The following is a 27,664-nucleotide window of genomic DNA, read 5'->3' as shown; positions in this document are numbered from 1 at the left end:
GAGATACAGACCACGGATGTTAAAACACGAAAGATTCTCACCATGGATGGAGGATTCCATCACAAATCCAGCACAAAACCAGACTGTATGCTAGCCGTCAGGAAGGAGGCCGAGGACTAGTGAGCGTAGAAGCCACGATCCAGGATGAAACATCCAAGATGCATGAGTACATCAAGCTCAAGGCCCCAACTGACAGTGTGCTCAGTGAATGTCTCAGGCAATGGAATGCAGAGGATACAGTGCTGGAGGACAGATCCTCATAGGAGGACAAACCCCTGCATGGGATGTACCACCGGACCATAACTGAAGTGGCTGATATCAAGAAGAAATGGGGCAATTACCATAACAATGACGGGCAAATTGACATCACCCAGTGAGGGTCCTTGGGCAAGACCCTTAACGCTAATGCCTACCTCACTATGTGAGACAATGAACCACATGTCATGCCGGCTCAGACGTCGCCCGGCCAAACAAGGTCTGCGACAGGTGCTGAGGGACCAGAGCACTCTGATGGAAAGTGGGCTACTGGAACAAGACGGAAATGGACTAGATGTGAGAACAAGGTTCTGTTAGAATGCTACTACTCAAGTAATCCCACCCAGAGGGGTTACATGCAGAGAATGTGGAATGAATGGATGCTTCGAAACCCACAATCAAGACTAACTGCCAAACAACTGGTAGCCCAGTGCTCTAACATACACAAACGGCAACTCCTATCACAACTTGAGATTGAAGCGATAAAATACAATGCCACGGGAGAGCCAGAACAGCAGGTCAGAGAGGAGGTTATACCACACTCCCACCCTGAGATTGGGTACACAGCCCCAAAAACCCCAATTACGCTGAGCAAGGCAGTAACTGACCTGAAAGACAAGATCATGTCTACAATGAACACTAGGCAACCACGACACCAGCTACAACGGTTAAGTGATGTACCGCCTGAAAGTCTACTGGAAACTGTGAATGAAGCATTGAGGGCAATTCCTACCACAACCATCACAGAAACCAACGAACTGGTTTACACTTCAGCAGCAGTGATCCTTGAGATGCTTGGCTCCAAGAACAACCATGGAAGAAAACAGTACCCACCATCGAAGCAACGGTTAGAGGCCAAAATCAAGGCAACTCAGAAGGATGTGAGTAAGCTGACAGAGGCTCAAAGAGGTACAATGAGAAAGCAAGTACCTAAGAGATACAGCCAGATGCCTATACCCGAAGCACTGGAAACTGCCAAACAAAGGCTCCTAGCCTTGAGCAGCCGCCTAAAGAGGTACACAAGAGACAATGAAGCCAGACGAATAAACAGGCTCTTCGCAACTCAACCTGCAAAAGTGTACGCTCAGTGGCAGGGTCAAAACAGCCGAGCAGACCCACCAAGGCTAGAAACTGAACAGTACTGGAAAAGTATATGGGAGGAAGACACAGCACATAACAGCAATGCCCAGTGGCTGGTCTCTCTGAGAAAAGAACATAGCAACCTCCCTGAACAGAATCCAGTAACCATCACAGTGGCAGACATCCAAGAAAGAGTCTCAGGTATGAAGAACTGGACAGCACCGTGCCCTGACATGACACATGCCTACTGGCTAAAGAAGCTTACCGCACTCCACGAGCGCCTGGCAGCACAAATGAACCAGCTGCTAAGAAATGGGACTCACCCCGAATGGCTAACGGAAGGGCGAACGATCCTGATCCAGAAGGATCCATCAAAGGGTGCAGTCCCATCCAACTACCGGCCAATAACCTGTCTCTCCACAACATGGAAGCTCATGTCAGGCATCATTGCAACCAAGATAAATAGGCACATGGATCAATTCATGAGTAACACACAGAAGGGCATTGGTAGAGACTCCAGAGGAGCCAAACACCAACTCCTGGTCGACAGAACAGTCGCTCAAGACTGCAAGTCACGACACACCAACCTGTGCACAGCCTGGATTGATTACAAGAAGGCCTATGACTCAATGCCCCACACATGGATCACTGAATGCTTGGAGCTGTACAACATCAACAGGACTCGAAGAGCCTTCATAGGAAACTCAATGAAGCTATGGAAAACCACCCGACTCAGAAATGGGGCCAACATCAGTCACCTCCTATACATGGATGACATCAAGCTATATCCTAAGAGTGAGCGTGACATTGACTCCCTGATCCACACCACCAGGATCTACAGTACTGACATTGGGATGTCATTCGGGCTCGAGAAATGCAACCGGATGGTGACAAAGAGAGGCAAGGTAGTCCACACAGGAGGGGTCTCACTCCCAGAAGGAACAATAGCAGACATCGAGGACAGTTACAAGTACCTTGGAATTCCACAGGCAAATGGCAACCTGGAGCAGGCAACAAGGAAAGCTGCAACAGCTAAATACCTCCAACGAGTAAGACAAGTCCTGAGAAGCCAGCTCAATGGCAAAAATAAGACCCGGGCACTAAACAGCTACGCACTGCCAGTTATCAGATACCCTGCAGGAATAATAAGATGGCCAAAGGAAGAGATACAGACCACGGATGTTAAAACACAAAAGCTCCTCACCATTATTGGAGGGTTCCACCCCAAATCCAGCACCCTGAGACTGTATGCTAGCCGCAAGGAAGGAGGCCGAGGACTAGTGAGCGTAGAAGCCACTATCCAGGATGAAACATCCAAGATCCATGAGTACATCAAGCTCAAGGCCCCAAATGACAGTGTGCTCAGTGAATGTTTCAGGCAATGGAGAGCAGAGGATACAGTGCTGGAGGACAGATCCTCATGGGAGGACAAACCCCTGCATAACTTGGTTGCAGTTCATCATCATTCCACTAGGGGCAGTAGAAGGGCGTTTTTTTTTTTTTGTTCATTTCAAAATGGCTGCTTCCATTAAGTCTCAAAAACAATTTTGGCAGAAAAGTTTAGTTCATTTTCAAAACTTTTATGGTAAGAAAAACCTCATCTATCGCTTTCTCAATTTTTTAAATGACAACTTGCTGTATTGAAAGAATGCAACATTTGTTGATAATTAATTGTGTATAGTACAGTTGCACCAGGTTAAAAAATGTGTGGATCAAATTAGAGACTTTGGGTAAATAAGGTGTTTTTTTTCTTGAATGCTCAGTATTTTTGCTTCTTCAACTAACATTGCTATGAAAAAAAAACGTACCAAATCACCCAAAACGTTGAAATCAATACAATCTTTATCTCAATAAAAATGCATTTGTTTGTTGAGTTCATCAAAGAGTTTAAAAAACATCTTTATTCCATAAAATTTGACTCTTCTGTAAATTCTTTGTTGTGGTGGATTTTACAGTGTTAACACAAATGCATCTTATATAAAATGAAAAAAGCATCACTAAAAATAACTAAAACAAAATTTATGTAATTTCCAAAATAAAAAAGAGTTTTTGAGTAGTAAAAAGTTATCACATTTGTGCAGTGATGAACTCCTGTGGAAAAACAGAAAACAAGTTGCAGTGTGAGACAGAGTTTTAATGTAACTAATGCTGACATCATTACATATTTCATCTAAGCTAACACATCAGGACCATCAGTGAATTAAGGGTCTTCGAACCAGAAAATGAAAACGTCCCAAGAGGTTCAAAAGGCCTCAGAACTGTTTCCATTCTGAACCTAAAGAAAGAACACTGCCTAATCAAAAAGAAAGTATCCCTCAGCACAGCTTGCCAGCTCACTCTGCGACTCAATCCTTGTTCTAAAAATGCTGGCAGTGGATATTTACAGTGTCCACAACACTGTCTGCCGCAGGACTCTGACTGAGGTCACTGGAGTTCAGCACTTCATCGCATCCTCCGCAGACACATGCTCGTCAAAGCATCCGCATCAATTTCACAGCTTTTACTGTGACCGATAGAAGTATAACCCAGTGAAATGCCAACGTGGGATGGAGGTCCGGTCTCCATCCTGTAAAGCAGGGGTCGGGAACCTATGGCTCGCGAGCCATATATGGCTCTTTTGATGGTCACATGTGGCTCGCAGACAAATCTTTAATTATGCTTTTTTTTATCATTAGTCCAGTCCTTCTCGGGCGCGATGCGATGCCAGAGGCGCGCAGTAGTAGCGGTGCTTGGAGAGAAAAATCTGCGCCAGCGCTATAAGTTTACTATTATCTATAATTTCACAGAGTTTGTACCAGCTGGAAACCTGTGAATTGCCGTGCCTAAAAGTGCGCGCTCCCGTCTCTGAGAAAGAGCGCGCAGTTGCAGGGACGGGATGTGTGAGGGAGAAAGCAGAGGGTGGGGCTGAGGTGTTGTGGGGACAGGCAGCAGGTGAACCGCGCAGGGATTGTAAAAACGTAAAACCCGCTGCCCGTCACTCACTGCAGCGTGTGAGTGTGTGTTTGTCTCCACGTCTGCATGTGAGCGTCTGCCTCACATCTAAAGAACAGTCAGACATAAGATCACGTTTAAAGTCTCAACGCCTGCATGAAGCAGAAACTCACCACGTATCAACCAGACTAGACCATCAGCAAAACTACCACGAGAAATACTCATCATTTATTAGCAATAGCATAACAATGTTATTAAAAATAATCCACACACTTATTGTACTTTAAAAGTGTTGAAATTACATCAAATGCACACATTCACTTGTATATTTAGTTTCAAACATATCGTTGCGGTCTGAGTTGGACTGGGTGGCTGTTGGGCCGCGTTATAAGTTCTGGAGTTCATGAAACGCATCAAGCAGAGATCTGTTTGGCCCTCAGTTCTGTCGCTCAGCCTGTTGTTAGGTAGTTTGGACCAATGGGGTTCAGCTATGGGCCGAATAAGGGAAATGGGAGGGCTGGAGCGGGAGCAGGGGAATATAAAGTTGGGAGAAGCGCTCTCGTCTCGTGTCGACAGGAGAGATTCAGGAGTTGCTGAATTAATTTTACGGCGTTTGTTGTGGTCTACAGTAACCAGAATAAAGAACCTTAAAAGAGGTTAAGTCTCCGTGCCTCAGTGTGGGAAAGGGACGCTACATTATTGTATGGCTCTTTTTAAATTACATTTAAAAATATGTGGCGTTTTATGGCTCTCTTGGCCAAAAAGGTTCCCGACCCCTGCTGTAAAGTCTCACTTTAATGACTTTTTGATTTATTTTTTTTACGCGTTACCGGTGGTCTTTTAATTAAAATTCTGCTGTTTTAAGCAAAAATTTATAAACTGTTATTTTCTATGACATAGTTTCTGTGGGCTGGACTGTTGAGGCAAACTGAGCCCGCCTTCCATTTCCCATCATTCCTTTGTTTACACCCTTTCCCACTACTTTACAGCCCCTCACAACCCCAACCTAACCCTACCGGTGCAACAAAAATGGCGACCAATGATGGAGCCTTCCAGCCGTACAGTTTGGAGCCAGATGCCAAGGAAAACATAGACGTTCATGAATCTATTTGTCTGCCAGTGTACGCATCAGAATGGAGCAGAGCACGGAGCTCGTTGCCTGCCGACTGTAGGTTCTACGTCACAGCTGCAAGCTCTTTCAAAGACATATTTTGCTCCTGATTCACCACTATTTAATTAAGAAATACTATAGAACTGCAGTCTTAGTCTTAATTTTCTTAATATATGTCTTTCATCATGAGCAAAATGCTACAAGAACAAGGTAAAAACACCAAAAACATGATTTTGTCCCCAAAAAAACCCTCATTTATTAAATCAATTTGAGTGGCAAGTGCTTTCACATGTTAAGAACAAAAATAAAAAGCAACAACATTCAAAATATTTTTATCTTTCCTCTTAGTTTTATCTGTGAGTCTGGTCTTCTTGTAAGTTTGACATAACTGAGTCCGGGCAAACCCATAACAGGACAAAGACAGCCTGGATGCTGGAGCACGTGTTCGCTCAGAGACAGCTGTTAAATCTGCCACTTAAATCAAAAACTTAACGCTTTCAAACATGCTTTATCTTGTCCATCCTTGAAACAGAGAGACAATAAGCTACTGATTAGAAGTTAATAGATCGTCCTATCACACATACGATCTGTTTATCAGAGGAATCCCTGCAGCACTTGCCAACAAGCACTCCCTGCCATGTGTCAGGTGTCTAGGAACAGCCTAACTGTTTTTCCATGATTGCACCCGAGGATAATAAGCAGTCTGAACACATTTTTACGAGTCCGACACACTCGTGTCTTTTTTTCCTCTCCTAGAGCTGTCTGTATTAGGTAGACGTCACACTAAAAAAAGATACCGTAATAGGAAACCACAGACTTTTATCTTTCTAATCCTGTTTTCATTGATTTTCCCAGCTTTCCAAAGTTTTAGAGTCAAGATGTGACATTTTTTAATCGAGAGGCGGTAAATACCGACAGGTACAAGTGGAAAGCCTCCGTGGCTCATCACTAAACATGTTCTGAGCCAAACAACACCCTTGTCAAACTCGATGATATTCTGGAAAGAGTTAGTCTGCTGAAGCTCTTTATAGCCAGACATGAAATTAAAAGCTCAGATGCTAATTCTGGGAGATACATCAGGCTTTTGCTCTACCTGTCGCTGTTTGTTTTAAGGCTTCAAAACAGATCACAGCTTCTGTGTAGGGATTTATTTCTTACCCACACAACATTTTTGAAAAAGTAGCTCTGATTTTTCTGGTCTTTGTCTCCTTTTGCAAGTTGTGAGATGTGCATTCCAATCTCCATTTTGGAATAACCCTTTTCTCAAATATTCTTAGCCAAAAAGCTTTTTTTAACAAATGAGTACATCTATTTGTTGAAATTCTCTGACGTACTTGCATATTTTGAACACTTAAAAAGCTAAAACAGAATTTTTTAGCTCTAAGGGTTTGACTTGATTTGAAGTTGACCCCTTTCAGAATAATTCATTTAAAAATATGCTTTCTCAGTAGATTCCTTATGTTTTATGGTAAATTATTCAACTTTCACATACTAGAATAGATTTATTTTGTACATTTTCTTGGGGTTTCTTTTTTTTAAACTAAAAAAACAATTTTGTTAAATAGTCCAGGAGCAGAATGAGATAGAGCAGTAAACGCTGGAGGTCGATTCATCTGGCGACATGCATGACAAACATTCGATGGAGCTTAGTAGCTTGCATGCAGGCTGGCCTATGACAGCTTTAATAAATCACCTCTGAATATACAGAGAAAAACAACTACAATTCCTCCCAGTGGACTCTATAGGTGTGTCTGAAATGTCTTGTTCATGACAACAGTCTTACTCAGCCCTGGTCTAAAAAAACAAGGATAATTCATAACATTTGGATTTGGATAATCTCTGCTCTTAAGGAGGGGCTTGCTGGGAAAACATACATGCGCCACAGAGATGTGGGAGAAATTGAGCAAGGGACGCTTTAACTGACCAGAACCGAAGCAGGTCATTGATCGAATGTCAGGATGTTCTGTAATCTATAGGCCCGTCTGATTCCGCGGGGAGACAAGGCACGCTAATGTGGAAGCCGTGTGAAAGATATCAGACTGTCAGGCGGCTCCTGACCTACTGAGGGGTTCTGCTGAGAAGACAACAACCAAAGGTTCAGCCTCATTTCATTGCTTTGCTCGGCACAAAACCACAAAGACCAACATTTTTGCAGAACAGAAGAAAATAGGAACTTTAATCTAAAGCAATAAAACAATGTGGGTCAGAGAATATATTAAAGGTCCTATATCATGCAAAATCCATTTTTTGCATTTTTAAGTGTTCTATAATGCTCATTCGTCCCAAAAGAGAACCCCAAAACGGTTTTTTGATCCATTAACACGTTTCTGAGAGTTATTCTAAAATCCTGCTCCCTGAGCACCAGGCCTTACCAATCCACAAAAATGAGTGGGTTCTCACAAGATGACGTAGATAAGTGAGGGACCACCCCATCCAGGAAGAGTCTGCGTTGCCAGCACTGTCCCCCAGACTTACACAAACACTCACTTTCTCCACGGAGCTAGCGGTGATCTGCTATAAACGTTTTACATTTATATGCAGAATCTACACATCCATCTTTGCAAAAGTTTGAATGTTGTTTGTTTTCGTGGGCGAAACGCACACACTGCCGAGGCCGAAATGGTCATGAAATGGGCGGCACCCGCACAGAGAAAGGCGGGGCCTCAGACATTGACTTGTCTTACTTTCGGTTAGCTAAAATAGCTCAGGAAAATAACTGTTTTTTCATGAAAGGTTCGTTCTTTTGTGTGCCAAAGGTAACATATAGTATCATATAGATGGATATTGTTTACTAAAAAAGGTTTAAGAATAGCATGGTATAGGCCTTTTAACACTTCAAAGGAATGTATGATGCAGGTTTCAACTTATGTACATTAAAATCTCTTGACTTATATGTTATAGATACTAAGGAAGCTGTGATGCAGAAGTATAGCAGTCAATCACTGATCAGAAGGCTGCGCGTTTTGTTTCTGTCTTCTCTGCCCATCTGTTAAAGTGCCCTTGGGCAAGACACTGAACCCCACATTGCTCCAGATGATTGAGCCGCCATCAGTGTGTGCATAGGTGAATAGGCCTGTGACTGTAAATGTTTGGACTTTAAAGAAAGGTAGAAAAGCTCTATATAAGTACTGCGTACACCAAATAGTAAACATATTGTCATGTGCGGGAGGCTCGAGAGCCGGTAGGACCCAGACGCAGAGGCGGGAGGCAAACGGGTTCAGGGCTAGAGGGTTTAATTATAACAAAAGGCGCTGCAGAGCAGGATGACAACAACAAAACAAAAACTCACTGTGGCGTGGCGAGGCATGAAACATGGAAACATGAGTGTGGCAAAAACATGGAGACATGAACACCATGACAAAAGGTAATGGACCAGCACAGGAGGAAGGCAAAGACAAGACTTAAATACAGACAGGGCAGACAAGACACAGGTGGACACGATCAGGGCTGATGGGGACCAAAGGAAGTAAAACTCAAGAAACAAGACAAGACAAGACCTTTCAAAATAAAACAGGAAACAGAACCAAACCATGACAGAACAAGACAGAAAGCAAAAACCAATACAAAAGAAACTCAAACCATGACACATATGTGTGTACCTGCATGGTGTTTGCGACTGTACACACTGTGGAGACTTTTTAGGAAAACAATTGTAGTAATGTTATTTTCCAAAAAAAGCATCTTTTTTTTAGTCTTTTCATAAAAAGAATTGATGCCAAACGTTTAAAAGGTTTACAAGAATTGATTTTGTATTTACACTGAGACTAATATTGTTGGGTGGGATGAAAAAGAAAACGTGTGATGATTTTTTTAAATCATATTTTTTTTCATGAACTTCCGATTATTAAGTTGTTTTATGTCAGTAAAGTTTCATAAAGTAAGTTCAACAAGTTTGGATAAATCTTCTTTTTCTATTTTCTTATTTTCCCTGTCTTTAGTCTGTCATCTTATTTCACTTTTAAAACTTTTTTTTTTCCAATTAATTTTGATGTAAGACTATCTTGCAATACACCAACCTTTAAAATACTAATGTTTGACCGATGTAGTTTTAAAGGTAGAAAAAGATCTTTAAAAACCCTTGTGCTGTCTTAGATGACCCCACCCTTACTTTGACGTGTTCTCCCTACCATGACAAAGGTGGATAAAGGTGAAAAGATTTCATGTAATCCATGGACACCAGTGAAGATCACAAATCATTGAAGAAAAAAGGTTCAGAGCACTGTCTAGTGGGTCTACATGACCCAACTCCCAATGTTAAAGTGCCTAGGATAGCACAAGGGTTAAAAGATCTGTGGAATTCTAAGTACAAAGGTCCTTATATATGCATTACAGCCACTGGGTGCTTCATATGTATTTATACTTCTTTTTTCAATATAGTAATAGAGGGAATGAAATCTTAAACTGGTCAAACTGGGGTTAAGGGGTCTTGAGCTTTTATACCTAATTGCATATGCAAAAAGTGCTATTATTTGAATTTTCTCTGCAAAGCACCAGATATGTGTCTCATAAAGTTCTTAATCCAGGAGTATAGCAAACAAATATGTTTTTAAGAGACTATTTATTAATCAGTAACTCTCTTTTAAAAAATATTCAAAGCTCCAATATCCATCCAATTATTATCAGTGATCATGCACCAGTCTCTGTAAACATTTCTAGGGAAAAATCCACACCCTCTGGTACAACCTGGAGGTTTAATACGTCTCTGTTAAAGGACCAGGAATTTCTTGAATTCTTTAAAAAAGAGTGGGCAACCTTCTTAGACTTCAACAATACTCCAGACATCCCACCGTGCGTTCTTTGGGAAACAGCAAAGGCAGTCATGAGAGGGAAAATCATTTCTTATTCAACGCACAAAAAACGCAAAGAGAAAGCAGATTTATTAGAATTAGAAAATAAAATCAAAACCCTGGAGACTGCTTATGCTGCTTCTGCACAGGAACACATTCTGGGAGATCTGAAAAATTTAAAGCTGCAGTTAAATGACATCATTAATAAACAAACACAATTTCAAATACAAAGGCTACGACTTGAAAGATTTGAAAACTCTAATAAATCTGGCAAATTTCTGGCTAATCAGCTTAAAATTAACAGAGAAAAATCATCAATCACCTCTATTATGGACCAAACAGGAAATGTCACCCATGACCCGGTCAAAATTAATAACGAATTTGAAAACTTTTATAAAAACCTGTACACACCGCAGATCAATCCGTCAGAGCAAAGTATTGACTCATTTCTTAATAATGTAAACCTACCCAGGCTAAATGAGGATCAAATCACAAACTTAGATTCTCCGCTCTCGCCGTCTGAACTTCATGAAGCTCTGTTACTAATGCCTAATGGTAAAGCACCAGGGCCTGACGGCTTTCCTGCTGAGTTTTATAAAGAATTCTGGGAACAACTGGCACCAACATTTTATAAAACTGTCACATCTATTAATGAGAGCCAATCAATGCCACATAACATGAACTCAGCCAACATAATTCTTCTTCTAAAACCAGACAAAGATCCCACTAGTCCTTCAAGCTATCGCCCCATTTCTTTAATCAATGCAGATGTAAAAATTATCTGCAAAGCACTAGCACAGAGAATAGAAAAAATCACTCCTCACATAATCCACTTCGACCAGACTGGATTCATCAAAGGCAGACACTCGGATGATAATGTCCGTAGACTAGTTAATATAATAGACTTTGCCACCATTAAAAACCAGGAAATGACGGTACTATCGCTGGATGCTGAAAAAGCCTTTGACAGAGTTAATTGGAAGTTCCTTATTGCTGCCCTCCATAAGTTTGGTTTTGGAGAAGCATTCATCAATTGGATCAAAATATTATATCACAACCCCAATGCATCAGTTAGAACTAATAAACAGACTTCAAACAGGTTTTTTCTTGGAAGAGGAACCAGACAGGGCTGCCCACTCTCTCCTTCTCTTTTTGCTATATTCATTGAGCCTCTAGCTGCAGCAATAAGACAGAATGAGAGCATTATAGGAATAAAAACCAAACACAGCCATCATAAAATTAGTCTTTATGCGGATGACATATTACTGTTTTTAAGGAATTTACATTCTGTAAATGAAACAGCAATGATCATAAATGAATTCTCCTCCATATCAGACTATTCCATTAATTGGAATAAGTCTGTTTTATTACCACTCAACAGGAATATGGAACAAAGACTCACAATTCCAGTTAAAACAGGAAATATCAAATATCTGGGTATCTACTTTTCCCCCAAACTATCAGAACTGGTGCAGCTAAACCACACCCCATTACTGAAAAGCATACAGGACGATCTAACACGCTGGACCAACCTGCCTCTGTCCCTTATGGGCAAGGTAGCCACGGTTAAAATGAAAATCTTACCCAAAGTTAATTATCTCTTCTCAATGATTCCCACACAACCGCCATTAAAATGGTTCAAAACATTAGACTCATCCATATCAAGCTTTCTATGGAACAACAAACCTGCAAGAATTAGTCTAAAAACTTTAAAATCTGCAAAAAGCTGTGGAGGATTAGAACTACCTAATTTCCACAAATACTTTCTTGCAAATAGATTACAATATATCTTAAAATGGTTAAAAAATAATCCAGAAACCAACTCATGGTTAGACTTGGAACAGGTGTTATGTGGAAAGATCAACCTGTCACAGCTACCATTTATTAGCCAAATAGTTAAAAAACAGGATTGTTTCAAAAGCATTAATATAAATGCCACCTTAACAGCCTGGTGGGAATTTCTCAAAATATCAAAATCATCAATTCAACCGTGCAAAATGACACCCATCTGGAACAACCCGGACATCCTTATTAACAAAAAAATGATTCACTTCCCAGCTTGGCAAGCAGGGGGCATAAAACAACTAGAGCACGTAATTATTGATAGAAGATTCATAACCCCCCAGGAACTTCAAGACAAACATGGAATAAATAACTTCTTGGAATATCAGCAACTTAAATCAAGTATTACTAAAAAGTATAAAATTAAAGACGACGATTTAAAGCTACCAGATGTAGTTACCACTCTGATTAATTTTTCAATGAATAGAACTCTCTCCAAAATATACAAACTTTTATGCAATTTAGATAACAATATTGCCCTTCCAACAAAAAAATGGGATGCAGATTTGAGCATCAGCACAGATGAAAGCTTCTGGTCAGAACTTTGTCTAAACACCTTTAAACTGACAAAAAGTTCAAATCTACAGCTAATCCATCTCAAAACTCTTCACAGAATTTACTACACTGGACAGAGGATGTTCAAGATGGGTCTCAGTAACTCAGACATTTGCGAGCACTGTGATAATAATCTACCCGACAGCTACATGCACGCACTGTGGTTCTGCACTCCTGTCAGGGCTCTCTGGCAGCAGGTATGTGCCGATTTATCAGTCTGGCTTAAGGTTTCAATCACTGCCTCACCGTCACTTTGTGTGCTTGGTGACATGAGTGCCATCGATATAGAAGAAGGATTAGCATCTATCATTTTCATAACTCTTTGTATTGCCAAAAAAACTATTTTAATAAATTGGAAAAACAAGAAAAATATAAACATAAGTCAACACAGAAATCTGCTGTTTGATCATATCAGCTTGGAAAAAATGACAGCCCAAAGCTCAAGTAACTTTGAAAGAATTCAGTCTCTCTGGTCTCCTGTGGTTGACTCCATGACTTAGGGGGTGGAGGGCTTGGTCGTCGCTGCTCCTTGCCCTTCTGCCGTGGTTTGGGGTGGGGGTCGGGGCTTCCGGTGCCTGGCGGGGGCGGTGGGGGGCTCCGTTGGTCGGGGGGTCGGGTCCGGTGCCTGGGTGGGGCGGGCTGGGGCGCTGCGTGGTCCTCTGGGCTTGGGTGTGGGGGTGCGTGGTGGGGGGGTGGGGTGGTGGTCTGGCTTGGCTTGGGGGGGTGGTCCCTTTGCCTGTGCTGGGGGGGTTGGCGGGGGGCCCTGCTCGGGTGGGGGGGGCCCAGCGGCGCCGGATGGGCTGCCCATCTGCACCTGGGGCTGGGATCGGCCCTTCCCTGGCTCTGGGGCGGGACGGGACAACCCTCTCGGGGCCCCCGGTCGCTCTGGGTATCACCCGCTTCGGCTGCGGGGTCTGGGGTGGGGTGGGGTGGGGGGCTTGTCGGCCCTGTCCTGTGGGGGGGCGTTCTGGGGGGGAGGGGGGGCCCATTATTAGTACGGGTCGGGGGGGCTAGCGGGTCGGGGTCTCCGCTGAGGCAATCAGTGGTTGCCTCGGCCGGTTGGCCTCCTCGGTCCCGTCGAGGCCTGACCAGAGCTCTTCTAGGGCCGGCGTCTGGGGGTGGGGGCCTGGGCTTGCTCCGGGGGGGGGCGACGCTTTCTGGCTCCTCTCTCTCTGTGTGGGGTGGGTGGTGCCGGGCCTGGGGTGTCGGCGCCTCCGGGGGTGGGCCCCTGGGCTGGGTGGCCCTGGCCCCTTTGCTGGGGGTGGGCTGGGGGACGGCTGTTTGACCACCGGGGGACAGTCTACCAGCTGTCCCCAACTTACCCCCTTCCTTATATAACCTCATATTAGGGTGAGGGGGTGGGGGGTTTAGCCTGCGATGCGCCTTGGGGGGGGGCTACTTGGGAGTGGCCCCCCCCTCCTATGGTTGCCGTATGGAGTGGGCCCCCCCTCTTTCGGTTTTATTTGCACCTTAGACACGTAGGGTCCTTGGTAGGGGGGGTGCTTGGACATCACTGCAAGCAAGCAGCAGATGTCCTCCTGGCACCCTACCCGCCAATTTTAACCGCACCTTAGACATTTAGGGCCCCTTGGTGTGGAGGGTGAGGGGACATCACTGTGAGTAATCAGGAGATGTCCCCTTAGTGCCCTACTCGCCAATTTTAACTGCACCCCCCTTAGTACACACACCCCTCCCCCTTCAATATATACATTCAAACATAAACACACACACATGCACACAAACACCCTCTCAAACACCCATACACGCACACACATTTTACAAGGAAGGTGGGACCTGGGTCCATCTGTCCCCTACCCCGTCCCTGGTGGGGGGTGCGGGCCTCTTGGCGATGGCGGCCGTGTCCCTTGGGTGCCGGCTCCCTGGGCCCGGCGGTGCTCTCTCCGCGCGGTGGGGGGGTTCATATTACACCTGAGCCGGGGGTGTTCGTGTCCCTGGGGGGTGGGTCCTGGTCCTTGCCCCTGGGCGCTGGGCCCCGCCAAACTTCCAACATGGCCGAGCCTGGTCGGGCCATATTTATAACATCCCTTATGGGCCGCCCTTTTTTCCCCGGGGTTCCCCCCTCCTGGGCGGGGGCGGCGGGCCCCTGCCTTGCTCCTACCTGGACCAACCGTGGGCCGGGTGGGTGGCTGCCTGGAGTGCGGAGCGGGTCTCCCTTGGGGGGTCCTGGCTCGTACCTGGGGTCGGGGCAGGGGGATGCCCGGAACTCCTGGGTGGTGGTGGGGTGCTCGTCTGGGGCTGTGGGCGTCCCTCTCCGGTGGGGCCCTGCGTTGGGCTCTTCCGGCGCGGCGGGGGGCTGCTTTCCTGGCTGGGCTGGGGCGGCGCTCTCTTTCCCTCTGCGCCTCCCTGCTCTCTGGCTCTGGGGGCCTCGCGGCGGTCCTGCTGGCCCTGGCCTGGGTGGCGGTCTTGGTCGCCCGGGGGGCGGTTGTTCCCTGCCTGTTCCCGGTGGCGCTGGGGGAATTCCGGCTGCCGCTGCTGCTGCGGCGGGGGTATGGGTGTGGGGGTGGCTGGGCGCTCCTCCTCCTTCTTTTCACATTCCACCATCCATTTTAGAAGAACATAAACACTCACCTGAGCACAGGTGTTAGCTCACCTTTGCACTAATAGTTTGCATGATTGAATGAATGAAAGATTTCACACTAGTTGGTTTAAAGGCATAGGTATGCGTTCGTGAACACTATCTGTTTTGTGTGCATGTTGACATGTGGACATTTCTGCGGCTAGCAGGTGTGTTGATAATATTTGAGTGTGTGTGAACAGGCCCCGCCCTTTTTGTACTACATTTGAACCGTACCGTAACGATAAACAACCAGTAAACCTGTCTGCTCTATGCTGCTTCATGGTCTTACCCCCCTTCCCCTCCTATTATCACCCTCCTACCCCCCCCTCTCTCTTGTTCCCCTCTTTCCTTTTCCGTCCGGTCCAACACCAAAGATTTTCAAACATGATTGAAATTAATAAAGTTTGGCCTCAATTACAAAAGGGGTTTATTCAGACATACCTTTGGTTTGTCTGAAGATGAATAACCCCTCTTGTTAGAATAAAATATGTCCAACACAAGAGGCCCTCAGCTCTCATCTGTTTGCCTAGCTGTTGGACAGGACAAGTTAAAAAAAAAAAAAAAAAAAAAAAAAAAAAAATATGTTTTTAAGCTTGCATAATCTTTGTTTGTGTCAGAAGATTTTCATGATCCACCGCAAGACTTAAGTCCAATTTCAAAAGTGCAGGATCCAGGTGAAACGGAAAGATGCAGCTCAACAAAACAAAATAACTTGTTCCTGATTTTCATTGCAACAAAGAGTTTGGTAAAGCATATAAAACACCGTCTAACATGTAAAAAGCTTTAGTTAGGACATGTTTAATCTGCTGTCAAGATCTGGCTCCAAACGGATTTGAATGATAATTAATGTGTGCATGCGTGACTTGTTTTCACTGCACAAAACAATAATCTCACAGTCTGTACACCAAAGCCATTTCCAATCCTGTTTTTTTCTGGCTTGGGGGCAGACTGGGCATAATCCCTGCAGGTATACGACAAACATGAAAGTACTTTTTTATGATAATTACCAACAGTTTCCAGTTAAACGCTCTGACCTGGGAAAAAAGGGAGATGATTACTTCAGTAACTTTTTCAAATAGCTGTAATTACCTTAAGAGGACAGACTTGAAAAAATGTCTCTTGGTTATCAAAGCTCTCAGTTACAAATGTTTAGGAGAAAAAAAGTTTACCAGAGCTAAAAAAAACACACAAAAACATACTTTTCATCATAGGTTACATGCATCCTTTGTCTTGCTTAATGTAAAGCACATCTGTAATGAATACAGATGTGCATGTACAAGCAGCATCACAGTGTAATAGAAATGAATTTCCCTCAAATTCTTCTAAACTCACATCTAATCCTTTTGGTCAATGGCGTATACTTAAATAGCGCCTTTCTTCCTACAAGGACAAGGCCCTTTACAGTCACGGACCCATTCACCCAGTCACACACGTTCACACACTGGTGGCGGCTCTGCTGCCAAATACAGGTTCCTGCCTACCACCAGAGGCAAGGTGGGGTTTGGTGTCTTGCCCAAGGACACTTTGACTCATGGGTGTGCAAGGCGGGAATTGAACCTGCAATATTACGATCATGGGATGACCGCCCTACCGCTGCACCACGGCCGCCCGTGGAACTGATGTTCTGATGAACTGTATGTTGTTTTAGTTCCCATGCACGACTGAAGGACCTCTAGAAGGTTTTCAGCAGAAGGATTTGACCCCTTTAATCCTTTAATGTCAGCCTTCGATGGGGATGTTCCTTTGACAAATGGCCTGGATTTGTGTGGTTCCATGCAAGAGCACAGTGTGCAAGCCCAGGCCATGTTTGGGTGGAGTTCTGTAGAAAACATTAAAACACCAACAACAAAGGAATGAAGATCTTCTGGCACAGATCCTCGGGGTGTGTCGGTGAAGTTACATAACTCATAATGGATCCCTGAAACATCTTTACAAGACAATTATCTTTTGTGTCTCTTAGCACACACACCTGTGTCTTGATGTCCCAACAGTGTTAGTGACAGTAGAAAAGCTGGATAAAATTCAGTCTAAACTTGAAGGAGCTGCATTTCCAGAAGAAAATACAGGGTCTAATGCTATATTGCTGAATGAAAATAAAAATTAAAGGTTAATATTGGCCAAAAAAAAAAAAAAAAAGAAATTATCAAAGATGTCCATAAATAAAGTGAAAACATCCCAATAACAAAAAAGATTTTTTGTAAAACGTGAGGGCCGGGTTTCGAACCAGTGAGCTTCTGCACCAAGGATTCCCCATGTTTTTTTGTGATTTAAGATATGAAATGTGCAGAATAAAGAAATAATCTGTGCATTAGGAACCTAAAAACAAGATCTTCAATGCATCAAAGGTATAAATGATCAACATTAAAGATCCTTTTATCATTTTATGATGCAGCAGTGCAAAACCTACAGATTTGCTTCTCTTTTTTTGATTGTGACCATTTCTTTGTTGGGGAGGGGAAGATACTTCATTTGTAAAACCTTTACCTATTTTTTTTACACGAAACCCCCCAAGTTTTATGGCCCCAATGTATGATGGGATAATCAAGAACATATTTGCCATACTGGCAATGAAAGATGGCTTTTATAATGAAGAAATGATCATCTCTAACACAGATTGTTAGTCTGGAATAAACCACTTCACAAATATGAAATGAAAGATCTGTCGACCGAGCATCACAGAAAATGTTTGTGTGTGTGTGTGTGTGCATGCGTGCATGTGTGTGTGTGTGCATGCGTGCATGTGTGTGCACAGAAACAGATTAAAACTGTAGAAAATATAAACATTGTCTGTTATAATGAAGGGAAAATGTTTTAAGTTTAGTCTGATCTTGAGAATTTTAGTGTTTACAGTAACTCCCTAACTTATGAAATATTTTTTCTTTGAGGTTGTGTTTGTGTTGAGTTTACTGTGAACCCAGATCAGACTAGAGTTATGCAGGCAGGCCTTTTTTCCTTATAATCTCACATCCTGCTGCATTTGTTCAGCATAGGAAGTTGGTAAAAACCAAATCAAAAGAAGGAACACCCTCAGGAAGAGGGGCGTAAGGCAAACACCTCACTTCATCAACAAAACTAACAGCTATAGACAGATGCATGATGCATGCCTGACAAAAAGGCTTTTGTGCTGTATTTTTCCGGGGTTTTGTCATCAGCACATCAACTTAGAAGTATGTGAACTTTAGTTGCTTCCGCCATTTTAAAAAAAAAATGTTTTGTTAATCGAAAATGTAATGTCTATTTATTATAGGGATGGGCCGATTTCATTTTTTTAAGCCAATACCGATAACCGATATTTCCCGTGCAGCTGTGGCAGATAGTCGATATTTAAGTGTCTACAGTAACACAAAGTTTAGATTTCCATTGTTGCGTTGTTAGAAATGCACAACTATTCTTTGCTATACAATCGCATCGTACTTTACCTTTTTAACATACAGCAAAGGATCTCATCGGAACAAATATCACTTTAAAACTTTGAAAGTATATCTGAAAACATTCAGATTATTCGTTCATTTATTGACTATTAGATAAAACTGTAAACTAGGCCTGCACAATAAATTACAAATTTATCCTTATCGCCATATCAAGGTATGCAATACACTCAAAAGTCGGCGAAAATAGCAATAAATGGTCACCGTAACCCTCGTGCTATCCAAGGAACCTTTAATGTTGGGAGTTGGGTCATCTAGACCCACTAGACAGTGCTCTGAACCTTTTTTCTTCAACGATTTGTGAACCTCACTGGTGTCCATGGATTACATGAAATCTTTCCACCTTTATCCACCTTCGTCATGGTAGGGAGAACACGTCAATGTAAGGATGGGGTCATCTAAGATAGCACAAGGGTTAAATGTGGTAAGACTATCCCATGCCGCTTTAAAGTATTCAACGAATCAAATAAATCATCGGATGGACTCTTTCACGTGGTCATTTGGAGTGTAATTTAGGTTATGTTGACTCTAATTTAAATGAAACTGTTGCAGTTAACTAGCGTTGATCACTTGTTTTCCTTATATTAAGCAGCCCTAATGTAAACCATATGCTTCCCAGTCTTGTTTAAGTTAATTAGGTCTTAGTATGGAACTTCAAATGAGTCAAAGGACACAATCCAAAATCAAATGTCCTTACAGAAGATATAAGTGAATGAGCCGGTTCTCAGGAGGATAGCGAAGTTATTAAAAATAAGATATTAGGTGATAATTTTCCATGAAATATTTTATTGAATTTGTTTTAGCAGGATTTAAATATTATGTTCAATATAGCACCAAAACCATGTAGTTTGAAAACAGCAAACATACCGATAAGCAAAAGATTCTGAGTTAACAGTTGGCGGTAATTGTTATTTGACTTAATCTCTGCTTTCTGCTGTGCAGCATTTTACCCTGGAGCAGTTGGATTTGTGATTTCCCACAAGAATGTGACTCCTATCACACAAATAGTTTCCAGTTGGTCTTGTCTATGCTTCTGCAGGCCCGGTCCACCCTTGTGGTAAAGCTCTCTGGTTAGCCGCTCAGTTCTCCAACATGATTTCTGAGTTTGCTGTACATTTTAAAGTTGCGGCAGATTTAACACCGCTGTCAAGATGCCTGCACACTGCCTTCCTGTCTCTCCCATACACAACATTATATACAACGTATGGTGTGTGTGTGCGTGTGTGTGTGTGCGCAATGGCATGTGTTTGTTTTGAAAAGCGCCTGGCATTTCCTCTGAAATAACAAGCTTTTGAAATATGGAGGTTATTGAGGCTGCATGCTGTGTCAGCATGAACTGAGGTGGCAAAAGCTTCTTAAAAAGCCAACCGGTCTGAGCAAGACAGGCTAGACGCTTTATAAAACATAAGGAATATTTAGTGTTAGTTGTTCTTAATGTTTAAGCAGGTGTCTGAGTTTGTGTGAGAATGGAGCGAGACTGAACAGGCCTTTTTGTAAAAGGTAAAAAACAAACATCCAATGGAATCTGAGTTTAATTTCATTCTCATGTAAGACAGGTGCAACCCTGCACTCCTGCTCTCAGCTGTATAATAATCGAATAATAAAGTAAAAATGCATGGAAAAGCAGCAGCTCCACAGAAAATGCATCCGTAAACTGAAATCTTACAGATCTTCTCACTAAGTTGCATCACGTGTGATGATGCAGCTAAACAAGTGCAAGTATATAACATTTCCAATTAAAAATACATTATAATTCATTAAAAGGCTAGGAAAAGGATTTAGGAAAGCCACTTTTTTCCACATGCTTGAATGTAAACTTGTCTCAGAGTCCCTAAGATGTTCTTTTCCAGTTTACATTGGATTTGGGATTTAGCTGTGTTCATAGTTTTCGCCATAATTAAGATGTCATTGAGTGCAAGTGTACATATTTTTAGGCAACGGCAGAGAGCTTTGACTGAAAGGAGTCAGTTATCAACAGCTTTGCATTTTTAATGATTCCACTCAGGGCCATCCAGATTCATTGGGAAGATGGCACGAGCAAAATAAAGACTTAAGTAGTAATGACCTGCAGATTGTCTGTAACCCTTGTGCTATCCTAGGCACTTTAATGTTGGGAGTTGGGTCATCTAGACCCACTGTACAGTGCTCTGAACCTTTTTTCTTCAATGATTTGTGATCTTCACTGGTTTCCATGGATTACATGAATTCTTTCCACCTTTATCCACCTTTGTCATGGTTGGGAGAACACGTCAATGTTAGGGTGGGGTCATCTAAGATAGGACAAGGGTTAAAAAGGCAAGAACATTCTGCAAATTCAAAACAACAAAGTACAGAGGGAAAGCCGCATGGAGATCATTGTCTTAGTGAACTGAGCTTTACTTCTTTGCATCTCTCTGTATCTCGGCAGCAGGAAGTCTTCCCACTTGAAGAGGCCCAGCACAGTGCGGCGGCTGCGTGCCAGGATGCGGTGCAGAGCTGGCTGGATGCGGAGACCTTGGTGCTAGGTGACGGCTCAGAGAAAATCCTTCTCATTAACACAGCCGGGATTATAAACGGCGCAGGTCGGCACCAACTCCACGACAGTCAAACGAGGCGTGTCGCTATTCAGAAAGAAATATGATCTACCTAACACAATGCAGTTATAAGCTTCCAAACTAATGTTAATTTGTTAAATATTCTTATTCTTGCAAAGCTTGAATTCTGCTTTCAGCTATAAGGCCTCGTTCTTCCTCTCATCCCTCTGCAGCACAGGAACTGAGATCAAAGCCCCAGAAAAATGCCTTCACCGAAGTCTGGTTGCATTGATCCACACACTCTAAACTCAGCAGCATTTGAATAATTCATGCTTAGAAAACAGGCCCAGGAGGCCTGGAAGCTGGTCTGGTTCTGGTCTGTGTCCACTTTTGCTCCCACACTGACCTAGCAGGAAGAGTGTTTGGCCCTTACAGACATCCAATTAGGAACAGCCAGAGGAATCAACAAGAATCACTGTTTCAAATCTCAGCTTCAGCACAGTTTGTCTCTTCATGTCTCCTTTACAGCAGGAAGAAAAACAAAAACGTGCATTTTAAAGAACCTAGAGGCACTTAGAAAATTGTAAATTAGTCTCTCTAGTGCTTCTCTCTTATCTCAATAGCTGCATCCTGCTGCAATCTTCAGCAAAAGCCATGCAAATAACTGTAAACTGCGTCTCACTTCATTTTGCATTCTTTGGCATTAACTAGGCTGACATTTGATCATGCAGCAGACTTTAAATGCATCGTTTTGCATGTGCAAATGTCTGTTTTTCCTCCAGATCGGTTTGTCTGTACAGCTCTACAACAGCTTTCCGCATGGCATGCAAACGAAACCCAAATGTGAAATTTATTTAGATCACATAACAGTGGTCTGTTTTCAGCCTCCAGGATGCTATAAACAGTCTAATCTGTTACTGGGTATGGGCCACTCCTTCTATGGCCTTTTTTAACATCATTGCCTATAGTTGCGATACGTATTGAGACTCGCTATAACTACCCTATCGGTACATTTAACTAACATGGCTGACAATGGAATGGAACGTTTTGCCCTGGAAGAAGGTACTATTATGCATCATAATGATGAGTAAGAGAGCCCACAGTCCAGACAGAGAGGCACAATGTGGACATGTATCTAAGTTGGCCGATTGATCTTAAAGGTCTTTAAAGGAACGTTTCATTAAAACACTACAAATGCTGATAAAGACATAGATGACAGAGTCTGGTCTGAATGAACTTGACTGGCCTGCACAGAGTCCTGACTTGAACCACATAGAACACCTTTGGGATGAATTGCAGCGGAGACTCAGAGTCAGTCCTTCACCAGCATCAGTGTGTGACCTCATTCATGCGCTTTTGGAAGAATTGTCAAAAATTCCTAAAAACACGCACTCCTAAACATTTGGACAGCCATTCCAGAAGAGTTGAAGCTGTTAAAGTTGAACCGACATCATATTAAACTCTATACGTTAGGAATGGGATTGCACTTGTTAAAAAATCAACACAAATTTTGACAATAATTCTACCTTTTTTTCCCTATGTTATGTTTAACTTTTAAGATGACAAGTAAACACAACATCCAAATTAAACTGTTTCATTGTGGTTTGCAAAAATAGAATACTAAAATGTGAAAGGGACACATCCCAACCCGAAGGAACATAAACAAAAGACTAGTTTACTGTACCAACACATGCTAGGGGAAACCAGAAACAGTCCACAAAGCCATCGATTGCTGTGAGTGCCACCGCTTTTTTAATACTTTCATAAATCAGCCTGCTCCTGTGGAATCATGGGAGATTTCATTTGAGAGCAAGGATGCCTTACAAAGCTGTCTGTATGTGGCACAGAGCGGAGCAGAGGGGTGGAGGGGGCTATAGAAGGGTGGAGTGAAGGAATGGTGGAGCACAAAGAGCACAGAAGAAAAGATGGGACTCATGGACTGAATGCTGAAACGTGACTGTTGTAAAGAGGATTAAGAGCCGAAGAGAAAACAAAACACCGAGCTGTGGATTCCTGATGCAATTACTGAGGCAAGGCGGGAGAGAGCACAATAAATGTAACTACTGGCACAGAAACACAGAAAAGGTGTCTGATTCCTCCTTTTTGATATGTAAAAATGTCTAAATAAGAATCCTAAAAGTAACCTTGATGATTGTTTAACAATAATGCTTCACTAAATAAAATAATCACAACTGACTTTACTAATAATCTCCCAAAATCCAAAGCTCTTAGTTCAAGATTTTGAAGCTTTGAATGTGGCCCCTGGCACAGTCAGAAATAGAAATGCACAAAAAAGGATATGACAAGATTATGGAGGATGACTGGACAGGATATCTGTTTTCCCAGTGGAGTGTGAGAGCGCACACATTCTGTGTGACTGAGTCAGCTTGCTCACTGGAAAGTTAGCGGTCGTCACGGGCAACAGAGCCTTGTTCAAATGCCTCTCCGTTTGAGTCATGACGCTGAACAGAAGCTGGCGGTTACACGACATCGTCTCCTTCTAGCAGTCAGCCAAGTCTGCAGACTTAATGTGACTTGGAAAATAAAACACAGCATGGGTGAGTCGTGCAAAAAGGATTTCCTCAGTGGAGCGACAAAATAAAAGCTTCGACTTCCTTCGAGGGAAGTAGCTGAAGTAACTTTAGCCCCGTGCTATCTGCCATATCCTCGTGATGAGGCCTGGCCTACAACATCCACAGAAGGAGAAGAAATATTAGTATCCAAGAAACCAGAAAGTAAAAAATATATCAATGGCCAAATTTTTAGATTTTAAGTTTTTAAATGAAATGGTGAGAATAAGTATAACTCCACATTTTAGGTGAATCTAGAAAAAATCCTGCCTTTTTAAATGACTTTTTTAAACTTATTATCAGCACTGCCTGGAACATTTAAAACATTGCTCTTGTTTCCTGAAAATTTTGATTTTTTTTTAAGAAAGGAGGTTTTATATTTTGGCTATCAATATGTGTCTCAGTGACAAATATTTGTTATAAATTAAAAAGAGAATAAAAATCAAAAAAGAAGAATGTTTCACATTTTTGTGGCCAGCTAAATCTGCTGTACCAGCTGCTTATTAAAAAAGTAAAGTCTATCTCCAGGTCCAGAGCTATGGGGGAAGCAAGGGAAGCACCTGCCCCATTGGAAAAAGCTTTGTCCTCCCCCAAAGTTTGAGTCAATATTAGTATTATAAAGAAAGATAAAGAAATCATCAATAAGCTGCTTTAATCATGGCAAAAATAAAAAAAGCAATATTTTAATTGCATCTCAGCTAAAAAAATGCTGTTATCAAATTAACAACAAGAACAAAACAGTTTGAAATTTGGATCCTTTCATTTGTAAAGGCCTTCCACTCTGCTGTTCTCATTTGCCACCCTTCTAAAATTGTCTTCCCCCCTCCCGACCCCCCATGTAACATCTTCAAGTTCAAGCTCCACCACTGCCTATCTCTTAAATATATTATGTTTGCTTTATAAACAACAGGCATCGCTACATGGAAAAAACTTTGGACTTAAGTCAGTTGAATGGCTGCAATATAAGTTCAATGACCCACAGGGTTCTATATAAAAAAAACTGAGCCTGATGTCGACTCAAGACAAGTGAGCAAGTCTAACCACTCCTGGCTTCTAAACTCAGGATGCTGGAAAGTGATGTGGGGTCAAAGTGGGGCAGAGGTCAGGAAGGGAGTGGGTCAGGGTGGATGATGTGCTTTTGAGATGTAAGTGGAGAAGTCCATGTGATTCGCACTAAATCCTTCATATTTAGTTATTGTGGCCCCCAAACAAGAATTGAAGTAGATACATTGGTCTGGACTGGACTCACTTTTTCCTGTAGTCGTCCCTCTCCCTCTTGACTTTTGCCAGCACGTTGTACAGCGCCCTCACTTCTGGGGTGATGGTGTCAATTTGAACCCCAACTCCATCTGGGTGCGTCCACGTGACTCCAGGCCCCTGCAGGGTCTCATAGCGCTCTCCTTGCCTCCGGATGTGGGTGAAGCTCCAGATGGTGCCGGGCAGTCTGGATCCGGGACCGTCCGTCTGCACGGCCACCTCGCGGGCGAACGGGTGTCGGTACTGCGGTCGCTGCAGGGCCTGCTGCAGCTGGCTCTCCAGCACTTTGTTCCTCCTCTCCAGCTCGTGGACTTTGGCGAGGAAGCAGCGGAAGCGCAGGTTGAGGGTTTTCAGGACGTGGATGTTGGAGCCCAGGTCGTTACGCAGGGCGCTGGTCACCGCGCCCGAGCCCGCTGGGACGCTGCACACCGGGCCAGGCACGGAGTCGGAGAAAAACAGCGAACTCATGTTGGAATGAAAAGACAATGAAAAACCACAATCCAGCTTTATGCTTTCGTCTGTTTTACAGACAAATAAATGCCATTTTCCTCCGATTTATCCTCGAGCTCCCACTGACAGTGCGCTCCTCCTCACAATGCAGATGCGGGGACGGAGGAATAGTCCATCACTGTCCAGCTGGGTTTTTTTTTTGTTTTTACCCCGCGACGTTACCATGAACCCCTGCAGCCAAAACAACTCCGGGAAGTCCTTTAAGAGCCACAGAGGACAGCATCTCCTGAAGGGACGGGAGTTTGACGCAGGGCGCAATAAGCTCCAGGCGCACTTCCCCTCACGTCTGCCCCTTCCTCAAGAGCCGCCGCCGCCGCTGCTGCTGCTGCTGCGTGGTGGTGATGATGATGACAAGCCGGCTGACTGATGAGGAGGAAGGCCCACCTTCTGTCTCTATCATACCGTCTAGGGTGACTCCATCCGGTCTCCATACAGAGCGGCGAGGCAGGATTTGGCACCGCAGAGCCCTGCCTCCGTGAAGATCAGGTTGCAAAGTGCTAAACTCGGCACTATCACCTACATCGACCCCTCACACGTCCCACCCTCCGCCCTCCTGTGGCAGAAACCGAAAGCAGCGCTCATTTCAAAACCTTAAGCCTTTCCACCAACTGCTGCAGGCTTAATAGATTCATGTCAAACTCTGAAAACAGAGGCAAAACCTCCCTACTGGAGTTTTCATCCGCTCTATCACATTGTGTGTACACAATGTGTCCCATTTTGTCTTCAAGGCTCATCTGTACAGTTAATGTGTGATACATGAAAGGAGATATTGAAGCGTTTAAGGGTTGAAATGGACAAATAAATATTTTTATGGTAAAATGAATGAAAATGGGCTGTTGAAATCCTTTAGAAAAAAAAATAGGTCTCCTCTCCTTTTCTTTTTTGTTTCCCTAAGGACAGGCATGTCCAAAGTCCATCCCGTTCAAATCTCTACTGCCTTGCCTGCTCAAGTTATAAAAGCAACAATATGCAGACCCATAAGCACATTCTCAGAATTACGATTTTTTTTTATTGTGTTCGGCTAAATGTTATTATAAGCTGTTGTAAATTTGTGGCAACAACCTGTCTTCTTTACCTTTAGAGCCTTACAGATACAAACCACAATGGTTTGCAACTCTGAATTACATTATTTGTTTTATTTTCCTGTTCTCATGATTTACATGTAAAAGTTTACAGCGAGCATTTAATGGGGAATAACACTTCAGATTCTGTGTTGACGAAAGTTTTTTTTTCCACCGACAGACTTTTTGGTCTTCAAATTGGAATTTCACTGTAATTTTGAATGCATTTCTCTGAAAGTTGATTTTGGTTTGATTCCTTTCAATGTGAAGAAATGAAAAGTTTCCCATTGGAGAAAAAAAATCAATCAATCGGTTCATTTGCATTTTATGTTATAACGGTACAAATAATGCAAAACAAAGGTTGGCCCTAACACATTTTCACCACACCAAATCTGGCCCTTTTTGCAAAAGTTTGGACACCTCTGCTTTAATAGCATTTTCAGTGGTGTTTTCCTTGTTTTTCCACTTTATACCATAATAGATCTATATGTTCTATTGTTACGTGAAGCCCTAACACTTTTTGTGTTTCTTAAAGTTACATATTGTTCCTGAAGTAGCTGTCCAAACTGGATTTTTGGGTTACAAAAATGATAGATTTGCTCTATTCTATTACAAAGAGGTAAACAGAAACAATTTGTACCTGTACTGCATTGCTTTGACTGTGTGTGCTGCTTCTCTGTGGCTCAGGTGCTGTTTTGTAGGTTAATCTGTTCATAATCCCCACCAGATGGCAGCTATAATGGGCATAAAAGCTTCAGTGTGTACAGGAGTACGGAAAAGAATATGCAATAAATCTTTTCCTGCAATAACATTCAAGAAAGTATATGATTGATAAGGGCATTTGAAGTATTAATAGCTGTTTTGCAAAATCAGTGCCCAGCTGTTTCAAAATGATCTTTATGGTGCATCACACTGAGTAAGTGAAGCAAGTAAGCCAACACATGATCTGCCCTCCAGTTTTCCCTGATTGGCACTGCTAGGTGTTCACATGATGGTATTTGGAGCAGTAACACTACACCGATGTTCAGTTCCTAGTGTGAAGCAGGTGACCCATTTGTGTTATCAGAGCCAAAGGTTTTTTGTGTTAGTTTCCTAAATAGGCGGTGTAGGTACCGGATGTTCTCGGGTTGCCGGATGTTCTCGGGGTCCTTCAGGGTCCTTCCAATGAGTTCTATCACTAGAGGAG

The 27,664-nt window shown here is 43.0% G+C and overlaps 1 protein-coding gene across 4 annotated transcripts in view; it reads right to left on the bottom strand.

Annotated features, from left to right (window-relative positions):
• Nucleotides 1–27,577, bottom strand: part of iffo2 (intermediate filament family orphan 2) — a 41,468-nt gene extending 13,891 nt beyond the window's left edge. Inside the window, exon 1 of one of the 4 annotated variants that reach the window (XM_020703145.2) lies at nt 24,900–27,577. In XM_020703145.2, coding sequence (XP_020558804.1) covers nt 24,900–25,375 — 476 coding nt within the window. In that variant the 5' untranslated portion in view covers nt 25,376–27,577. The remainder of the gene's footprint in view (nt 1–24,899) is intronic. The other 3 variants (XM_020703146.2, XM_011474835.3, XM_011474836.3) reach the window with 3 other exon arrangements.
• Nucleotides 27,578–27,664: the final 87 nt, after the last annotated feature.

Source organism: Oryzias latipes, chromosome 5 (genome assembly GCF_002234675.1).
Source record: "Oryzias latipes chromosome 5, ASM223467v1".
In the NCBI taxonomy this organism is placed as follows: Eukaryota; Metazoa; Chordata; class Actinopteri; order Beloniformes; family Adrianichthyidae; genus Oryzias; species Oryzias latipes.
This window is presented reverse-complemented; position numbering and strand designations above follow the sequence as displayed.